The following is a 21,199-nucleotide window of genomic DNA, read 5'->3' on the forward strand; positions in this document are numbered from 1 at the left end:
TCCCACCCTCTGTTTTACTGTGTATCCTGTCTCTCTCAGGTGGTGTGAGCTGTTTGAGGGCAGGGTCTTTGGCTCATTTGTCTTTATGTCCCCAACACTTCGCAGAATGCCTGACATGTTGTTACCACTTAGTAAATGTTGATTAAATAACATGCAATTGGACTGAGTTAGTATGGCTTTAGGTATGGTTTTACAGAGGAAATTAAGACTCCAAAAACCTAAGTTCATCAGCGCCCTTGCTTCAAAAACACTGTTTGGTTACTTGGTAGAATTTAGCACTGACAGAAGAGGTTGAAAAAAATGAAATGCCTCCTAACTTAGAGTATTAGATATCAAGCAATTAAAAGGTTTTCTGAAGCCAATTGTAAGGCATTTATGTTGTGCTTTAAAAACATCTTGCCGTTCCAGCTTTATACAATTACCAAATTTTTAAAAGTTGTTTCAATTTCAAATATTTTCTCTTAGATATAGTGTCCCATGCAGCATTTCAGTATTCCTGTATCACGGTGCAATCTGGAGACAGAAACCACACGATAATCGATCAGGGAAAATTTGTTATAAACAATGAGGGGTTGGCTACGATGGGCAACTAAAGAATATAGGAGTAGCAGATACAGGGAGCAGAGCACCCAAGGAAGGAGCAAATCTGGAAAAGCGTGGGATCCAGACCTCACCGGAGATGTGGCGTATCCTACCAGATGGCAGAAAAGTTCACTGCAGTGCCGCACCGGCAGGATTCACGGGAACCTGCCTTCTGCAGTGCTGCACTGCAGAACTGCCCGGGAATCTGCCAGTGTGGGCGCGCCCTGCGAAGCCATCCTTGGGGTCTGCAGAGAAGCTGCCCCGGGGGTGGGTGCCACGTGCCTCCAGGTATAAGAAGAGAACCGGGAACCAGGGCCCTTCCTCCTCCAGTGTCCCTCCAGCACCCTCTAAAACTGTACCAGTGGCAAGGCCACAGGAAGACAGCCCTGGAAAGCAGTGGACTGACAACTGGCGCAGTCTGCCCCCTCTGACTCCTGAGCCTCCGTACGTTCCCATTTAACAAGATACAGCTGTAACAGAAATTAGAAGAATTATGTCCGTATAACATTTATCTTGAAGCCTAGTGCCCAACGAGAGTAGTGCAATTAGATGAGGATGAGAAAGAAGATGGAGAGACCCCTATGTGTTTAGAGGTAGTTAAATGGCATTTTTAGATAAAATATTAAATATCTAAATTTTATTTTCCTTCATCTAAATAAATTAAAGACACTATTCTTATACTTGGGGCTTAAGAAATAGTTTTGGCTTAGAAACATAAAAAATAAGAGTCTTTTTGACTGTAATTGAGCCACAGCTAGTAAAAAGAGAGGAAGCGCTGTGTCTATGTGTCATGCATGTCTGCCTAGTGTAAAATTCACCACTCCTAATTCAGTACGTTAGTTAACCAAAATATTCAAGAGTCAGGAATCCCCTCTGGCCATTGAGCAAAGATAAGAAACAATATATTGTATGCATGGTCTGAAAAGAGGAGAAATTAAGTGGGGAGAAGGTTTGGGACCTGGTAGCTGAGATGCCAGTCGCTGGGACAAATGAGGCTGCTTTGCACAGACCACACATGCTGTTTGCCCACGTGCAGACGGACATGGTAGTAGCATTAGAGCAAGTAGTGGGGTCATAATTTGGGAGTACCTCAGTATCATGAGTCAGTTCTTAGGGAAAAGACTGACATGAATTTTTGTTCCATAAGCCTTAACAACGGATATAACTCATGGGGCCTGCATTAAATAGTCCTACGGTTTCTTTGGAAGGAGTTTTTGTTATTATAGGAAGAAAACAGGAATAAAATCAGTCTCATATGACCCCTAGAGGCTTCTTAGGAATATTGATGACAGAATCGATGTTTCATGAATCTTGGCCGATACTTGTTGATATTTGGGTCTGTGACTTAGAAGAAAGGAGAGATTCGAGGCCAAGTCTGATGTCCCTTGCACAGTATGACCTTATTACTTATTACCCACCTCTTCCTACCCATTTCAAAACTGTCTCTCTCCCTGGTTGTCATTGTTTGTGCTTTATTTCTTACTTGATATTAGCGGACAGCTAAAAGTTTTAGAGTTTGCTTTTTCATCATCGATTTTTCCCAGCTACGAGAAGTGTGTGAGAAGTTGGGGAGGTAGTGAAGTCAGGGGTGGGGACAGGTGTACCCTCCAGCTGTGGAGTAGTTTTGATTAACAGTTATACCCGGAGGGTATTGACTTGGATACTAGACTTACCACACTATTGGCCTTCAGATTTTCAGACAATAAGGGACCTTCCCCTTGCTGAAGAACTAACCAGAGCTCCCAAGTACACATAGGGAAGTTGGGTTCATATCTCCAATTACCTTTTCAGTCGACTCTTAAGGGTTTCAGTTGTAGAGATCCCCATGACCTTCAGGTGGGGAGCGTGTAGGTCAAGGTTGGGTCATACAAGTTCCTCAAGACTCATTATTTTCTCTCCTAAACATTTCAACATTTTAAGAGAGATGGTTTGGAGCCTCCATTTTGTCATTAGTTAGTGCATATTATGAAACATTTGAAACGTTGTGAATGTTTGGTGTCATAACTCTTGGATTGCTAAAAGCAGTTGGTGTTAGTGTCCACGCCTAATTGTAAGTGGGTTTTTGTTTTCTTTTGTTTTTTTGTTTTGTTTTCAGGTTTTTCTGAAGAGTGATCGAGTGGCCAGAATGGTTCAGAGTGGAGGATGTTCTGCTAATGACTTCAGAGAGGTGTTTAAGAAAAACATAGAAAAACGTGTGCGGAGTTTGCCAGAAATTGATGGCTTGAGCAAAGAGACAGTGCTGAGCTCCTGGATAGCCAAATATGATGCCATTTACAGGGGTGAAGAGGACTTGTGTAAACAGCAAAACAGAATGGCCCTGAGCGCTGTTTCTGAACTTATTCTGAGCAAGGAACAACTCTATGAAATGTTTCAGCAGATTTTGGGAATTAAAAAACTAGAACACCAACTTCTTTATAATGCATGTCAGGTAAGTGATCATGATATTTCCTGTTCCCCTGACTCACAGAATGAACACCAAGTCTTTACAAGCCTATGAAGATGTACTTTACTTTCTCTAATCACTTTGTTTGAAAAGGTGAGTGAAATTGAGTTTTAATATGTCAAATAATGACATTTGGAAGAAGCTCTGAAAGAATTATTTGATAGGAGAAGAATATCTGTGCATTTTATTCAGTAAGTAATTGTTCCATGTGCCCTATTTTAGGACATCAGATTTATACCTATTGGGTATATGTGTATGGGGCATGCCTTGAGTAGTAGTGAAAATCGTCTGTTGTCTGAAGAAGCTTGGCACTTTATAATAAACAGGTATTCCTCACTGCAGAATAATTTTTCATAAAGGTATGATACTCATCTTCAGAGTTTTATGGAAGTGACTGAAATTTCAAAAATTTTTTCTTTAACCCAGCCAGATAGAAATGAATTGAAGAAGATTGCTAAACTACATAATTTAGAGGTGACAGAGTAAATAATATATTTTCTCTTCAGTTGTTATTTTAATCATACATATGAAAAACTAAATAAAATATCATGTTTGTTCCACGTCTTTCATCTTTAGATCCTATGATTTGTCTAAATGTATTCCTCCCTTAGTTGTATTTTGTTTGCTTATTTTAGAGCTATAAATTATTTAACTGTGCCCTAATATACAATTTAAATTGCCAAAATTCTGGCATTTTAAAATTCCTGTGTTCATTAAGAGTCACACTTCTATAATGTACATATGTTTACATTTATTTTAAATCTTTTTGCAAATCTGCTTCTCAATTTCTGTATTCTATGTGTATCATTTACTTTGCATTACTAATTTGTGAATCATTTCCAATGAATAAATTAGCAGAGTTAATTAATGGAAAAGCAATGTGGAACATAACCCTGTGAACAATTCATGCTTTCACTATAATTGATTTTACTGCATTATTAAACCAGGTGGTGGTTTTGATAGTATTGGAGGATGACTGTACAGCCGAAATCTTCCATTGTAAAAGAAACACAACTGGGACTTTCTGTTTTTAATGGAGCAGTAGCTCACTTGTATAGTTAAATATTGATGAACAAAATTTATTAGTAAAATTCAGATTCAGACATTGAGTAAATGTTTACCAAGTATTCAAGCCAAAAACTTTGCTAGGTGTTGGGGAAACCAACCTTAACTAAATAAAATATTTGTTCTCTATGTGCTGAAGTCTTAATAGAGCAGGTAGACCTCTAAAATAAGTTATTACAAATGCAGTAGAATTTATCCTGAATGTTACAGGGTCATAACATAAATTCCTGTGGACCTACGAGTTTATGTTTATTTATTCAAAATTTACTAAAATTAATCTTTTGTTTACTTTTAAAGATCACTTCTACAGCAAGGGTTTTGACCTCCTGGTTTCTGTCCTCTGTGATTTGGAACATATTGGGTTGGCCAAAAGGTTCATTCGATGTTTTCTGTCAGATGGCTCTAGTAGTGCTTAGTTGTCTTTAACTTCATTCCAAACAGTTTTGTTAGATTGTATTATGACAGCTGTCATAGCAGCATGCATTTAAAAAAAAGTATCAAAATTGGTGAATTTTTGTGTAGCCATTTTAATATTGAAGATGGAAGAAAAACACATTTTCGGCATATTATGCTTTATTATTTCAAGAAAGGTAAAAAAGCAACAAAAATGCAAAAAAAGATTTGTGCAGCGTATGGAGAAGGTGCTGTGACTGATAGAACGTTTCAAAAGTTTCGTGCTGGAGATTTCTCGCTGGACGTTGCTCCACGGTCGGGTAGATCAGTTGGAGTTGATAGCGATCAAATCAAGACATTAATTGAGAACAATGTTATACCACGCGGAGATAGCCGACGTTCTCAAAATATCCAAATCAAGCATTGAAAATCATTTACACCTGCTTGGTTATGTTCATCGCTTTGATGTTTGGGTTCCACATAAGCGAAAGAAACCTTCTTGCCCATATTCCCGCATGCGAATCTCTACTTAAACGTAACAAAAACTTTTTGTTTTTAAAACAAATTGTGATGGGTGATGAAAAGTGGATACTGTACAACAATGTGGAATGGAAGAGATCGTGGGGCAAGCGAAGTGAACCACCACCAACCACACCAAAGGCCGGTCTTCATCCAAAGAAGGTGATGTTGTGTATATGGTGGGATTGGAAGGGAGTTCTCTATTATGAGCTCCTTCCAGAAAACCAAACGATTAATTCCCAACGAGTACTGCTCCCAGTTAGACCAACTGAAAGCGGCACTCGACGAAAAGCATCCGGAATTAGTCAACAGAAAACACATAATCTTCCATCAGGATAATGCAAGACTGCATGTTTCTTTGACGACCAGGCAAAAACTGTTACAGCTTGGCTGGGAAGTTCTTTTTTTTTAGATTTTTTTTTTGATCTGGACCATTTTTAAAGTCTTTATTGCATTTGTTACAATATTACTTCTGTTTTATGTTTTGTTTTTTTGGCTTCAAGGCATGTGAGATCTTAGCTCCCTGCCCAGGAATCGAACCCACACCCTCTGCACTGGAAGGTGGAGTCTTTAACCACTGGACCACCAGGGAAGTCCCTTGGCTGGGATGTTCTGATTCATCCGCCGTATTCACCAGACATTGTGCCTTTGGAGTTCCATTTATTTCGGTCTTTACGGGATTCTCTTAATGGAAAAAATTTCGATTCCCTGGAAGACTGGAAAAGGCATCTGGTACAGTTCTTTGCTCAAAAAGATAAAAGGTTTTGGGGAGATAGAATTATGAAGTTGCCTGAAAAATGGCAGAAGGTAGTGGAACAAAAACAGTGAATATGTTGTTCAATAAAGTTCTTGGTGAAAATGAAAAACATATCTTTTATTTTTACTTAAAAACCGAAAGAACCTTTTGGCCAACCCAATACTTCTAGTTCAAATCTCTATCTGTAATAATGGATTTATTTTTACCTTCAGTTCTATCAGTATTTGCCTCATGTATCTTGATGCTTTGTTAGGTTCATACACATTTAGCATTTAGCATTGTCATGTCTTTTTGTGAAATTAACCCCTTATATAAAGTCCCTCTCTGTCCCTGATAATCTTTTTTTCTCTTTTGTCTACTTTGTCTCAAACTAATATGGCTACTTCAGCTTTCTTTTGATTATGGTTACCAGGGTGTATCTTTCTCCATCTGTTTCTTTTTAACCTGTCTGATTCTTTGTTTAAAGTGGGTTTCTTGTAGACAGCTGCATATTACCTCTGGTTTTTGTTTTTAATCCAGTCTGACAATTTCTGTCTTTTAATGGGTGTGTTTAGACCATTTGTATATAAAGTGATGTAGTTGGATCACATTCTGCAGTCTTTTTAAGTGTTGACTCTTCTTTGCATCTGTTCTTTGTCTCCCCTCCTTTTTCTGCCTTCTTTAATTTTAATTGAACATTTATATGATTCCATTTTATATTCTCTTTTGATGCACTACTTATCTTTTTTAAAAAGTGTGTTTAGTAGTTGCCCTAGGGCTTACAATATGTATTTTAAAATAATCTAAGCTTACCTTCAAATAACACTATAAGGCTTCAAGTGTCGTACAGCTCTCCCATAATAGAGAATTCTCAATTCCTCCCTCCCATCCCTTGTGAAATTTCTGTCATTCATTTCACTTATAATATGCTCTGTTTCACTTATTTCACTTATTTATGCTCTTTTCACTTATAATATGCTCTGTTCACCAAACATACTGTTACTACTCTTGCTTTAAACAGATAATTTTTAGATCAATTAATAAGAAAAGTAAAAGATATATATATGTGTGTGTGTATATGTATATGTATATATATATATATATATAATTTCACCTTCATTTATTCCTTCTCTGACACTTTTCTTTCTTCACGTAGATCCAAGTTTCTGACCTACATCATTTTCCTTATCTGAAAAACTTCTTTGAACATTTTTTGAAAGGCAGGACTACTGATAATGAACTCCCCCAGTTATTGTATGTCTGATAAAGTCTCTGTTTCTTCTTCATCTTTAAAGGATAATTTCATTAGATGTAGAGTTAGCTTTTTTTCTCTTTTAACATATTCTAAAGATTTCACTCCCCCTTCTTGCTTGTGTGGCTTCTCATGAGTAGTCCGATCAAGCTCTTATCCTCGATTCTCTGTAAGGTGTTTTGTTCGTTTTTTTGTCATCTGGCTTCCTTTAATAATTTCTCCTTGGCTTAGTTTTCTGCAGTTCAAATATGATATGCCTGGGTATGAGTTTTTTGATATTTCTCCTGCTCGGTATTTTCTGAGCCTCCTGAATTTAGGGGTTGGTGTGTGTCATTACGTTTGGAAAATTCTCAGCCATTATTAATTCAAACGTTCCTTATATCCTATTCTCACCTTCTCCTGCCAGTATTTTAGTTATATTTGTTATGTCTACTTATGTTACTCATCACAGTTCTGGGATGTTCTTTTTATTTTTTTGTTTGCTTTTTAGTTCTCTTTCTCTTTGCATTTCAGAGAGGGAAGCTTCGGCTGACCTTCAAGTGTCCTGATTCTTTGCTCAGAATCAGCAAGTCTGCTGATAAGCCCGTCGAAGGCATTGTTCCCGTCTGTTAGTGTTTTTGATTTCTAGCATTTCCTTTGATTCTTTCTTAGCGTTTCCACCTCCCTGCTTATATTATCCATCTGTTCTTGCCTGTTTTCAACTTTTTCCATTACAGCCCTTAATATATTATTAACGGTTACTTAAATTCCTTGTTAGTTAACTACATCCATGTGACAACTTAATCTGGTTTGGATGCATGATTTGTCTCCACAGACTGTGTTCCTTTTTCTTTTTTTGCCTTTTGGCATGCTTTGTAACTTTTTGTTGAGAGCCAGGCATGTTGTATCAGGTAAGAGAAACTGTGGTATATTCGCCTTTAGTGTGAGGATTTATGTTAATCTGACTGGGAGGTTGGCTGTGTTTAATGTTTGTTGTAGCCACAGGCGCAAGAAGCTTCACATTCTTCTAGTGTCCTTGTCTTTTTCTCCTGTCTTGACTCTGGGCTTCCCTAAGTATTCCTCTTCAAAGAGTCTGTATCTGCGGCTCTTTAACCGTGATCAGCTGTTCTTCTGGAGCAATGCTGGTGTTGTGGTAGGGTGCTGGGCTGTAACTTGCACAAGTGTTTCTTGTTTTTTTTTGTGTTTTTTTTTTTTTGCAGTACGTGGGCCTCTCACTGTTGTGGCCTCTCCCATTGCGGAGCGCAGGCTCAACGGCCACGGCTCACGGGCCCAGCCGCTCTGCGGCATGTGGGATCTTCTTGGACCAGGGCACGAACCCGCGTCCCCTGCATCGGCAGGCGGACTCTGAACCACTGCGCCACCAGGGAAGCCTTGTACAAGTGTTTCTAACCTTTGTCCCCGAGTATTGTTTTCCTCCTCACCCACACCCCTTATTTCCTTCCCTGGCTAAAGCATCCCCCATTTGTTTCCTTGAAGTCTTGTCTCCTGTTCATGCTGGGTTTTTTGTTATTATTTTTTTTTTTCAAATAGACAAGACAGAAAGGCCGCAAAGGACTGCAGAGGGCAGCCTTCTCCTCCTCCAGCTAGAATAAGTTTTCAGCGTTTTCTTCTAACAAAGTCCTTTCCCCTTTGTTAGGGAAAAGAATCTGGGCGGTATAACAGTGGCTCTTCTCCCCCTCTTCCTGCCAGGTTCCCAAGGGGAACCTTCTTGGATCCTTACCATGAGAACTTGGTGGGGTCACTGGAAGAAAGCCCAGGAAAGTGCAGAAGCCCCTTTATGATTACAGCCCCAGGAGTTTCTCACTCTCTGCACTCAGCTTCCAGTAGTTTGTCCGAATTACTAGTCACATAAGTGGTTCTATATTTCTGGTACCCATTGACTTCTGCTTTAAATGTAGTATCTCTCTGTTTTTCCTGTGTCTCCAGATATTGGGTTAGTGGTTTGCCCTGAAAGCTCAGTTCTCTGATAAGGGAAGAAAAGTCATTGATTTTCAGCTTGTCCAGCTGTTTATTGTAAAGACAGGAGGCATGACTTCTCCTAAGCTCTTTACATGTCTGAGCTGAAACTAGAGTTCTCTTCAGCTCTGAGATTTGAAAGAAAAGCTTAAAGATTTTTTAATTAACTTAAAGAAATTACAGAAATACTCATAAGTAAGGGAAGAGCTTTCCTTTGGAATAAGAATCATTTTACAGAAATTAAGAAAATGGATTGTTGAGAAAAACAGCTGAGGTTCTTCTTTTCCCCTCAAGGACCTGTCTGTCTTGTTTGTTCTTTTGTTGTCTTTCAGCAGAGTTTAAAAAAGAAAAGGCTATAGAAATCACAGAAGATAGCCTGCCCTTTATAGGGAAGGAATGGTGTGAGGAGAGGAATTAGTAGAGCAGGGCTCAGGGAAGCAGCTTGGTCTAAAGCTAGCCAAGCTGCGGGTACCTGGCTCCAGGTACATGTTGGTGGAATTTACTCCACTTTCCCTGTGTCTCAGGAAAGGCTTTGAGGCTCTTGCTAACTGTAAAATTCTTGCTTCTGTATTTATTTACCCTGTCTGGTCCCTTGTTCTTGCCAACAGTGTTCTCCTAGGAAATCTCAAAGATGTTTTGTTGCTTCAGGATCCGAAGCTCAGGATAGGAAGCTGCTCTGCTGAGATGTGCAGGTTGGCAACGGCCAGACAGCTCTTGGGGACTCAGAAAGGAAAGGACGTGAATGAGGAGAGAGCAGTGCCAGGGCTGCCACCTGAAGCTGACAGAAGCCTCACGTGGTTTTGTAGCCCTTGTCCCAGAGCTGTAGGTTTAGCATCCATAATGGAAAAACAGGAAGCTGTCTTCTGAAGAAGCATAGATGTTGATATTGCTTCCGGTCAGAGCCAAGAACTTATTAATTTCAAAATTAAGGCATTGAAGAGTTTCCTCTAGGAAACTCTTAAAAGCACTAATTTAGAAGATAGCATGTGTAACAATTAAGTTATGAAACCAGGGATAATTGAAAGAAAAATTATTTACATGTTATCAGAAAAACATAAGAACAACCCACATATGTCATGGATTAGTTCTTGTGCTACTGAAACTGCCTGTCAGATTTTGGATTCTTTGCTTTGAGAATATTGTGTTTGCATTGGTGCACATTCATAGAACAAAACACTAAGAAAAGAAGATGATGAAAAGAGCGCAAACTGTACATTCTACAATGAGTAACATAACAATACCAGAATCTGAAATTGTTAGCCATCATTTACTTGAATCAGGATGTTAACGGGGTGAAAGAAGCCCAGTCTGTCAGTAAAGACTTTAATTTCAGAATAACTTGAAGGAAATGCAGTGAATTTCAAATAAATACAGTCATACTTTTAGAGAAATGAAGTTAGTTGATATTAAAGCTATGTGTTTTATAGTCTTAAGAATAATTTTGATTTCACATATTTTTGAATTAAAATATTGTTACTTAAGTGGTACCAGTAATGAATCGGCTTTCCTTGAACAGAAATGAAATGTCTTTTAAAGATTATTTTAAAATACGACAAAGTGTGCTACACTGTGTTTAAATCAGTTCGTTAACCCATTCTCTGTAATCATGTAGAGAATACAGATGGTAACATAGAAAGGAGATCTAGTTATTTGCTAGCTTTAATTTTTGTCAAAGGAAGCACTCTTGTAAATGCCACAGTGGCGTGGTAAGTCCCTGGCTCTACCTTCTTGAGGTTGAGGAGAATGCAGTATTGGGGAGAATTGTGTAATCTTCAGGTGTGTCATGAAGAGGGTTACCAGGATGAGAAGATGCTAAATATTCTGTGTGTGTGGGGAGGGGTGAGCATGTGCTGGTGCGGAGATGTGAAGCAGCCCCTGGCGTCTGGGGGGAGCTGCTAGCATAAGGAGGGCTGGGTTGGGGCTGTGGTTTGAGGTGACATTAGCACGTGTGGGTGTCGCTCTTGTAGATTGCAGAGACACACAATCCTAAGTGACCAGAGTCTGAGTAGTGGAATACATAGTACCATATACACTGTCATTCTCCTCCTTTTACCTTTTCAGAGGATTAATTAACTGAATTTTACAGCCATCTAGATCCTGATCTTTTCTGCCAAAAGCAATCTTCATTAATCTTTCATAATCTCCTTCCATTAACTGAAGAAAGTTTCACCCATGTTTACCCAAGAGTCAAAGCAAGGTTACCTGGAACCTTCCTCTCTAAATAGCGCTCCCACCTGCCCTCACCAAATTCCTTATATTCTGAAGACTGTAAGAACTGTGTTAAGTAATATTACAGAACTGGTTGTGTGTTTGTAAGGAATAAGCAGGGATATTTATGAATGGTTAAAAAGTATAGTGTTCAGGTTTATGATTCCCTTCCCCTAGAAATCTCAAGCTTTGGAGATTAGCACTTGAGGTCTAGGAATTTAAAAAAAATCAACAGAGGCAATTGCTGTGCTTCCTGCCCCTCTCACTGTGAAAGTCTTCCCCCGGAAGTGCAGGAACCATGAGGCGTTCTGTTCTGAAGACCCCCTTTCACGGTGTGTAAAGGGAAAATAGGGAGAGACGTGTGAATCGCTCAGAGGAGATTGGTATCTGCCTTTCACTGCCGTCATCTTTTTTCTCAACTAGTATCATGTGATTGATAATACATTTTAACATAATTTGTCTACTTTGGCAGAAATATAAAAGCACATTCTACAGAGACAATTACATTTGATAACAAAAATCACTTGCAAATCAGGAAAATAAAGCTGAGGAAGTGATTGTTAGCAAGGTATATCTTTCCTGTGTGTGTAATTTTTAATCTCAAAATGTCTGAGGAAAATATTCAAGTGAATGTCATTAAATAGCAATTGTTATGTTTTAGGAAACGGCAAGGAGCAACTGAAGACCTTAAGACTGATTGGATCGTATAATACCTGACTTTTGAAATTCTGGAGTTGATAATTAGCTATAATATTTATATAAATATTCACTTCCTTTTTTAAAAATAAATGTATCATGATATATAATTGATGAATCTGATTTCAGTTAAATAAATGTGAATCTGATTGTTAATATTGAATCAGTTTCCTCTCTAAAAATTGTTTTTGTTTTTAAATATCTTTATTGGAGCTAGCTATTTTACATATGGTAGTGTATATATGTCAATGCTACTCTCTCACTGCGTCCCAGCTTACCCTTCCTCCTCCCTGTGTCCTCAAGTCCATTCTCTACATCTGTGTCTTTATTCCTGTCCTGCCCCTAGGTTCTTCAGAACCGTTTTTTTTTCTTTAGATTCCATATGTATGTGTTAGCATACAGTATTTGTTTTTCTCTTTCTGACTTACTTCACTCTGTATGACAGACTCTAGGTCCATCCACCTCACTACAAATAACTCAATTTTGTTTCTTTTTATGACTGAGGAGTATTCCATTGTATATATGTGCCACATCTTCTTTATCCATTCATCTGTCGGTGGACACTTAGGTTGCTTCCATGTCCTGGCTATTGTAAATAGTGCTGCAATGAACATTCTGGTATGACTCTTTTTGAATTATGATTTTCTCAGGGTATATGCCCAGTAGTGGGATTGCTGGGTTGTATGGTAGTTCTAGTTTTAGTTTTTTGAGGAACCTCCATACTGTTCTCTATAGTGGCTGTATCAGTTTACATTCCCACCAACAGTGCATGAGGGTTCCCGTTTCTCCACACCCTCTCCAGCATTTATTGTTTGTAGATTTTTTGATGATGGCCATTCTGACCGGTATGAGGTGATACCTCATTGCAGTTTTGATTTGCATTTCTCTAGTGATTAGTGAAGTTGAGCATCCTTTCATGTGTTTGTTGGCCATCTGTATGTCTTCTTTGGAGAAATGTCTATTTATGTCTTCTGTCCATTTTTGGATTGGGTTGTGTGTTTTCCTGATATTGGGCTGCATGAGCTGCTTGTGTATTTTGGAGATTAATCCTTTGTCAGTTGCTTCGTTTGCAAATATTTTCTCCCATTCTGAGGGTTGTCTTTTCGTCTTATTTATGCTGTGCAAAAGCTTTTAAGTTTCATTAGGTCCCATTTGTTTATTTTTGTTTTTATTTCCATTTCTCTAGAAGGTGGGTGAAAAAGGATCTTGCTGTGATTTATGTCACAGAGTGTTCTCCCTGTGTTTTCCTTTAAGAGTTTTCCTTGGCTGTGCAAAAGCTTTTAAGTTTCATTAGGTCCCATTTGTTTATTTTTGTTTTTATTTCCATTTCCATTTCTCTAGAAGGTGGGTCAAAAAGGATCTTGCTGTGATTTATGTCACAGAGTGTTCTCCCTGTGTTTTCCTCTAAGAGTTTTATAGTGTCTAGCCTTACATTTAGGTCTGTAATCCATAAAAATTGTTTTTATAATTGTGAATACAACTGTATTATATTCTTAAATCAAGTTATAACTTTTATCAGTGTTGCTTCATTTGACTATGCATTATTTTTTTTTTTTTTACCTTTGGCCTACGTGTAGAGGAACTACATAAAAATATTTCTAAGTAAGTTTTCTCCTAAAGATGTTTTAACTTATTTCTGCTTTCTCCCAAATCTCATCAGATAAAAATATAGGCTACAGTCAGATATTCCATGCATTTATTTTTAGACTTTTCTTCTTTACTTAGATCTAGCCTATAGAAATTAGGGTTTTATCCCAGCGTGTCCACATTTTTTTTTTTTCTTAATGATAAGAGAACACAGATCTTCATAGATCAGGCATTTTTGTAATAGTAATGGAAGGGAAAAGTGTATTTGCCAATACACTTCATGACCTGTTTCCATCTATTAAGGAATAAAAGATTATATGAATCTGCTGTTCCAACTATAATAATATGAATATTGTTCTTAGGTTTTTCATGGTTGTTAATGAAAATATTCTGTCAAAATTAAAATGAAATGTGATAAATATATTTTATACATTGAAAAATGCTTATTGAATACCTTCTAAAAATATCAGTTACTGGGGGAAACAATGAAAATACAAAAATGACAGGATTTTATTCTTTCCCTCAAGGTGTTTGCATGTGGTCAGGAGACAGATATGTAAGTAAAATGTGATGAATGGTATAATCAATCAGTGTGTCTCTGAGGGTGTGTATAGGGCATAATGTGAACACGTGGATGACAGTCTCTTAATTTGATACTGGATAGTTTGCGTGGATTTCTTTAATGCTCCACCCTGGCTCCATATTAGAATGACCTGAGGAGCTTTACAAACCACTGGGTACCTGGGCCCCCACCTCAGACTAAGTGAAACAGTCTGTGGATGTGGGGCCTAAGTGTCTATTTTTTAAAAGCTTCCTACGTGATGCTGAGGCTTAAGGACCCCTGGTCTGATAGTTCATCTGAGGTCTTCATGCCATGGTCATATCTAAGTATAGAGGAGGCTAGGAAACAGTCTAGCTCTCTGCCCAGAAGAAGAAATGATTTGGAAGTCTGGAAACTCAATCCTCTGTTGGAACTTTAATGAAGGTTCTAACAAGGACAATTCCTGAATTTTGGAAGATGCGTAGAAGTTCAGCAGACTGGAGGAAAACAACACTTACGAAGGCACGAGGAGAATGAAATGGCTTGGAGTCTACGGGAGATTCATTGTGTGTTTTGGTGGAGTAGCAGATGAAGCTAGAGTTAGGAAAGGACTTGAATGTTAAGGGGCCTCACATGCTAGCTGGAAGAGCTTGGAACTATCACAAGATAGGGAACACTGTTCGTCTGTGAGGCAAGGAATGACAGGAACAAGTTGGGGTTCTGGAAAGATCGCTCTCTGTGGTCTAAAGAATGGATTGCATGTGGCCCATCCCCTGCCTCACCCCACCTGTGGGCATGGCGCAGCATTATTAAAAAAGAAGTGGAGGGCTTCCCTGGTGGCGCAGTGGTTGGGAGTCCGCCTGCCGATGCAGGGGACACGGGTCCGTGCCCCGGTCCGGGAAGATCCCACATGCCGCGGAGTGACTGGGCCCGTGAGCCATGGCCGCTGAGCCTGCGCGTCCGGAGCCTGTGCTCCGCAACGGGAGAGGCCACAACAGTGAGAGGCCCGCGTACCAAAAAAAAAAAAAAGAAAAAAAAAGTGGAACAGGACCTGCATATTAATGTTTTGCGTAGTCATGAGGCTCTGCTCCTTGCCCTGCTGTGGTCCTGTTTTCCTGTGTTGCCTGTGAAGTTCCTAGACTGCTGGATTTCACCTGGGTGTCTCGTCACATCCTCTTGGATCCATGCCTTGTACTATGCTTCAGAATTCCTCTGTGCTCCTGCGCTTGGGAGCTTTGGCGTGAGTCAGAACACTAGACCACCTACTTGCCTTAAAAGGGACATGATGAAAGCCCAGGAATTCAAGCAGAAAAAGGGATCAGCTGGAGTCTGTAGTTTAAGACATACCATTCTCCAGAACTACGAATAACATCCACCTATTCCTCTCACTCACGTTTTATAGAAAAGATAGTATCCTTTGATGGCTGTCTCCCATTTACATTTCCAGCATTTATGTGATGCAGCATTTCTGTTAATTGTGGTCTGATGGGGCATCTCTGATGTGGGTGTTCTTTCAATATAGCACCTACTCTGGTCAGCCACTGATCAAGGCTCTCCATATATTGCGGTCCCTCTTCGCATGGAGCAATATTTTGGGGCAGGGGCATATGTGGCAGGGGGCGGGGGGGGAATCAAAAGTTCTGTTGTGTACCTGATGAAATAAGAATGTTAGACGTCCATGTGATGGCAGGTGGTAGTTGAATATACAAGTCTGAAATTCCAGTGACAGCTCAGAGTTGGAGATAAAGATTTGGAAATCATTTTGATAAAGTTAGTGTTTTAATTTAAGTCATGAGACATTATGAAATCATACTGGGAGAGTCTGGGGCTCAAGAAGAAAAAGGACCAGCGACAGAGAGGCCTGGGGATGCCAGGATTTAGAGGCTGCACAAAGGTAAAAGAGCCAGCGAGGAGGGAGGAAACCAGAAAGTGTGGTGTCAGGAAAGCCATGGGAAGACATTGCAAGGAGAGAGTTTACCTGTGCCACACAACAACGAAGTGACCCTTGAATTTGTGAAGTGGAAGCCACTGTTGGCTTTGACAAGGGAAGACTTTTTGGAGTGGTTGGGAGTGAACCTGACTGGAGTGGGTTAAAAGAAGAACCAAGAGGACTTCCCTGGTGGCGCAGTGGTTGAGAGTTCGCCTGCCGATGCAGGGGACACGGGTTCGTGCCCCGGTCTGGGAAGATCCCACATGCCGTGGAGTGGCTGGGCCCATGAGCCATGGCTGCTGAGCCTGCGCGTCTGGAGCCTGTGCTCCGCAGCGGGAGAGGCCACAACAGTGAGAGGCCCGCATACCGCCAAAAAAAAAGAAGAAGAAGAACCAAGAAAGTAAGAAAGTGGTGTTAATAGGAAAACTTCAGGGAATCAGCTAATATGAAGAATATTATATAGTCAAGAAATTCCTTCTATTTAGTATATTGAATCATTTTATTTAAAAAAAAAATTATTGAGCCCTTACCTTACTATGTGTCAGGCTCACAGTATCGGACTTGGTTCTTAATTGTTTATTGCTTTCGGACGTTTAGAAATGTATGGCCCACAAAATCCCGATTTCTTCTGGTAGGTGGTCAGAACAACTTTTTACAAAGTACTTTTTTTAAAAAGCAGTTGGAAAGGGCTGAAGAAAAAGGACTGTATGCTTACGAAGAGTACCTGTGAATTTGACACTTTTAGATGATTATTGGGGTCATAATATCCTGAACCCTCTTTGTTTAAGACCAGAAAAAAATTTCTTTTTTCCGTTTTCCCTAATTACCTTAGATAGATCAGGGCCAATTGATCATTGTCTTAGTAGGATTTTACTTGTGTAATGGGTGGCAGTGATGATTCTAGTTATTTGTTACAAACTGGTAGAAAGGCCTCTCTTGTTAAATGTTTTTAAATGATGTCATTTCCTGTTTGCAGAGTGTTTTCAGTTGTTTGTTACAAACTGGTAGAAAGGCCTCTCTTGTTAAATGTTTTTAAATGATGTCATTTCCTGTTTGCAGAGTGTTTTCAGTTGTTTGTTACAAACTGGTAGAAAGGCCTCTCTTGTTAAGTGTGTTTAAATGATGTTATTTCCTGTTTGCAAAGTATTTTCATGATTCTTTTGTGAAGGTCTCCAGGTGAAGGAGGCTGACATCTTGTTTCACGAAGCCTCAGAAGCTTGTGCACTCACTATGTACATGGTATGGTGCTAAAGGAATAGTATTTGAAAAAGATAGATAGGTTTGCTACCCTGTTTTGTTTGAGAAATCAGATGCTATTAGGATTGTTGCACTGAAAAATACTGCAGTGATAAAAACACGGATTCGCTATGCTTGTTTTGAGTTTCCCTTTCAGCTTTTCACGTAGGTCAGCTCTTCTTTCCACTGTACATCCATGGCAAACTGCTGAATCTGAAACTTCTCAAACTCAGCAGGTTCAAAGTGCTCTTTTTTCTCATCTCAAACCTGGTTCTATTTATGTATGTTCAGCTTTCTGACTCAACACCAGGAGCCATTCGTGTTTATTGCCTTCCCAGTCCAAACAATAATCTGGTACTGCTACTTTCTCCATTATATTGCAGTGTCTGCTCTTGTCTTCCACAACCATCCGCGTAGCTGGAAACTTCAGTACCTCTCATATGGAGCGTGACAGTAACCTCTCACCTGCTTCCTCCCTTCTAATCCTACATGTTTTTATTGCCATATTAATATTATTGAAGCACCATCCTGTTCTCATGACCCAGCTTTGAACAGGGAAAAAAAATATGGCTCCTCTGTTAACAGAATGAAGTTCATAGCCCTTGGCTAGGCTTTCAACATCTGTGGCATTCAGCCTGGCCCCCACCTGCCTTTCTATGTTCTTTCCCATATTCTTCCCCATGTGACGATTCTTTACACACCCCCTGTGCCAGGTGAGCCGAAGCACTCCCTGTTCCTCATCTACACCCTGTATTTTCTTGAATTTTAATTTTGTCTCACTTTATTCTCTTCACTTGGAATCCCCCTTCTCTGTTCTTAAAGAATCAAGCGAAATTCCTGCTCCACAAAGCCTGCTGTGCTCCTGCCTTCACTCATTTTTCTTAAATATTGTGGGAGAGGGGGAAATCCGTGAGGAATGTATAATTCCCTAGCATACCCAAAAGCTTGTGATATTCTACTTCGTATTATAGATACTTATACATGGCTCTCTTATTGCATTGTAACAACTTGAACACAGGATAAATATTTAAATCCTTTTACCGTAAATTGTCCAGTAATATTTAACGTGTTTCCTGTTGTGGGCCCTCATGGCAAGTGACTGACAGAATGGAAACTGAGGGTGAGGTGTCGTGAAGGAGAGGGAGGTGGTTACGTTGAACCCTGGGGTCAAACTATAGGATTCAGACCCTGGCCCTGCCGAGTATGAACTGTGTGACCTTGATCCTGGAAAATTGTTTAAACCTGTCTGTGCTTTAGATTTTTTCATTACTAACCTGGGATGATGATAGGAACTCCTTCCATATGGTTGCTCTGAGGTTTAAATGTAATGATGTTTACAAACACTTAGAACGTTTCCTGACATACAGTGCTGTATAAATTCACCTCTTACTAGTCCTGATGAGGCTAAAGTTCTAATCTGCTCTGACAGCGTCCTCTAAAGTCACTGATAGTGTCTGTGTTATTTTACTTAGTGCTAAAATCTCTCCATTTCATCCTTATTAATGTGAATGTATATTCAATTATTGAGGGAAGTATAGTTAGTAAATAATTGCTTGAAAATGTTAGCTCATGACTTCTGTCTAGAAGATAAAATGTTAATACCAAATGGAATCCTAAGGAAAATTTCATGATGTGCAAAAATTTGCGAAGTTATACCTACCATTTTAGGCAATAATGTATGCATAGTCTCCAGGCTATCGAAGTCCCCTGGTTTTTATGTTTGAAGTTAAAGTTGTTGTGTTCTTACTTTTGAACATTTTTTTCCATTACTTAATATAGTTTAGTTCAGTTCACATAGGCTAATTTTATATCTCATTAACTTGTTCATCTTTTTTCTACTTTTAAGTAGTATTCAAAGGGAAGTGTGGTTTGGGAAATGCAATTTTAAGACTCTCAGAACTGTTCTCTGAGAAGCTGCGGCAGAACTGCTCTTTCCGAGCCAGGTTTCTTATGCACAGTTTAGCAAGTAGACGTGAGAGTGATCTTTACAGGCTCTGCCTTTAGCAGCCGAGTGCTCCCTGACTCAGACGTAACAGCATCCAGGCAATGCGTCCCTCTTGAGAATACGGGGATCACTTCACTTCCTTGTGCTCTTTGTGCTGCACGAAGTTGCAGAAAGAGTTTTAGTTACCTTGGAGTTGCTGGCTAATTGTCAATGATCAGATACCGGGAAGGAAGGACTTTTTTGCTTCTGTTTTTGAGGGAGGTTGCCTCATGGAAGATGGGTCAGTCTGGAGGGATGTTAGGGTCCAAGAACCTTTCAAATACAGGTGGAATTATTCCTTGCATTTACATTAAAACTGGGACTGGTTACGGGAATCCCACCATTGGAGATGGATTGGTTTAGGCCTCTTGTTAGGGTGGTAGGGTGAGCTAACAAGGGTCATATATTGTGGTGTGAGGTAGGGATCATAAATATCTGAGAAGTTGAATAATGAGAAGACTACTATGAAAGACATATTGTCAGATAGTACCTGCTTTGTTACCCAATAGGTAGGCAGGTAGTCTTCTCAGAAGATTTGGAGATTGATCTGGACAATGAAGGTAGGTAAGAAGAGCACCCCAGGCAGGAGAAACACACACAACGTATATGATTGGGGAAATGTAATATGTTTTGTATATAATGAGCAAACTAATTTGTATAAATAATGCAAGTATCCAAGAGATTAAAAAGTGAGATTGGTACAAAATAGGGTGGACCTGAAAACTAAGCTGAGATGTTTGAGTATCATTCTTTCTCATTCATATCCACTTATTTTCATTCACTTCCACCCATACTTCCATCCCCCTGCCCTTTACTCCTCCTCCTCTTCTAAGATGTTAGCCTGATCAAGGGTAGTGAGAATCAGGGCAGCCATGAAGAAGAATGGATTGTAAAGAAGGACACTTCAGTCTTAGCTGAGGCCATTGTTGGATGCCTGAAAGGAAAGACCTTGCCTTCAACTGGAGATAGAGAACTGGGACTCAGGAGAGAGGCCAGAGCTGTGTGCTGAGTTATGTTATGACATCATATACAACAGCAGACACTCTGTCTAGAACAGCTAAGGACCAACTGTGTGTGCTTATGGGCTGAGAGAATGAGGGGGCTCAGCACAGAAAACAGAGCAGGAACAATCAGTACTCTATCTTCACGATAAGTAATTTGATTCAAGTGATGGTAGAAAATTAACAAATTTATTGATGAAGTAAATGAATTTGCTAATTCTTAATACAGCTTTTGACCAGGGTTTTTAGGCTATGTTGCAAAATCCATGCATATTTGGCACTGTCAAATAAGTCAAACACTGGGCTGTGAGAAAATTATAATGTTGGGTGGAGTGTTCTTTTGGAATTGGGGTTAGGTTTGTGCAAATTCATTCTCATGATGTATTATATCTAGATCACCAGATTTATAGATGATACAAACAGAATAATCAGCAAATGAATTAATCTCAGGGAAAACACTATTTATGTAACAGTGCAAATCCTAGTGTACTTGTATATTTCATACTAAAAGATAAAGGTGAATGTTATAAGAAAGTAACAGAATAAAATTTGTTTGAAAAGAGATATGCCATAATTGGACTGGGGACTCAGAAAAGAACTAATTGTTTTTTCAGTGGGAGAAGGGCACAATTGACTGGGGTTAGCGCAAACAAAGGCATCATTATGGGAAAACACAGCTATTAATCCCCTTTTTTAGTGATTGACAATGTGAAGACAGTTATCCTGGTTCTAGAAAATAGATTAATCATAGAGGGCAATGATGCTAAACAGTGCTATGAAAAGTGCTTTTTTAGAAGACTTTTTTTTTTTCTTTAAGATATGAGCAAATTTAATGAATTTGAGTATTTGATGTTTGTAGTTTTTACAGCGTTAGAAGAATGATATCAGATGCTATAAAATGAAGCTGTTGGGTAAAACTTGGTAAGGTTGTTCTTATGCGGTTTAAAATTTTCTTACCTGTAAGATAGTTGGCCACCAATGAAGTCTTTGGGTCTTCCCAAGGACTTCTGCGAAGGGAGATTTGTTGATTTCTGAGACCTTCTCTTCTCAGAACTGTTTCCACGGAACTT

At 39.3% G+C, this 21,199-nt stretch overlaps 1 protein-coding gene across 2 annotated transcripts in view; it reads left to right on the forward strand.

The window, feature by feature from the left end:
• The window catches only part of CADPS2 (calcium dependent secretion activator 2), a 497,272-nt gene that overhangs the window by 157,618 nt on the left and 318,455 nt on the right, over window positions 1-21,199 (forward strand). For both annotated transcript variants that reach the window (XM_022582192.3, XM_022582255.3), the window contains exon 3: window positions 2,678-3,010. In XM_022582192.3, coding sequence (XP_022437900.2) covers window positions 2,678-3,010 — 333 coding nt within the window. The remainder of the gene's footprint in view (window positions 1-2,677; window positions 3,011-21,199) is intronic.

Source organism: Delphinapterus leucas, chromosome 9, assembly GCF_059928025.1.
Source record: "Delphinapterus leucas isolate spDelLeu-1000000601 "Yukka" chromosome 9, BTC_Dleu_Yukka2, whole genome shotgun sequence".
Lineage (NCBI taxonomy): Eukaryota > Metazoa > Chordata > Mammalia > Artiodactyla > Monodontidae > Delphinapterus > Delphinapterus leucas.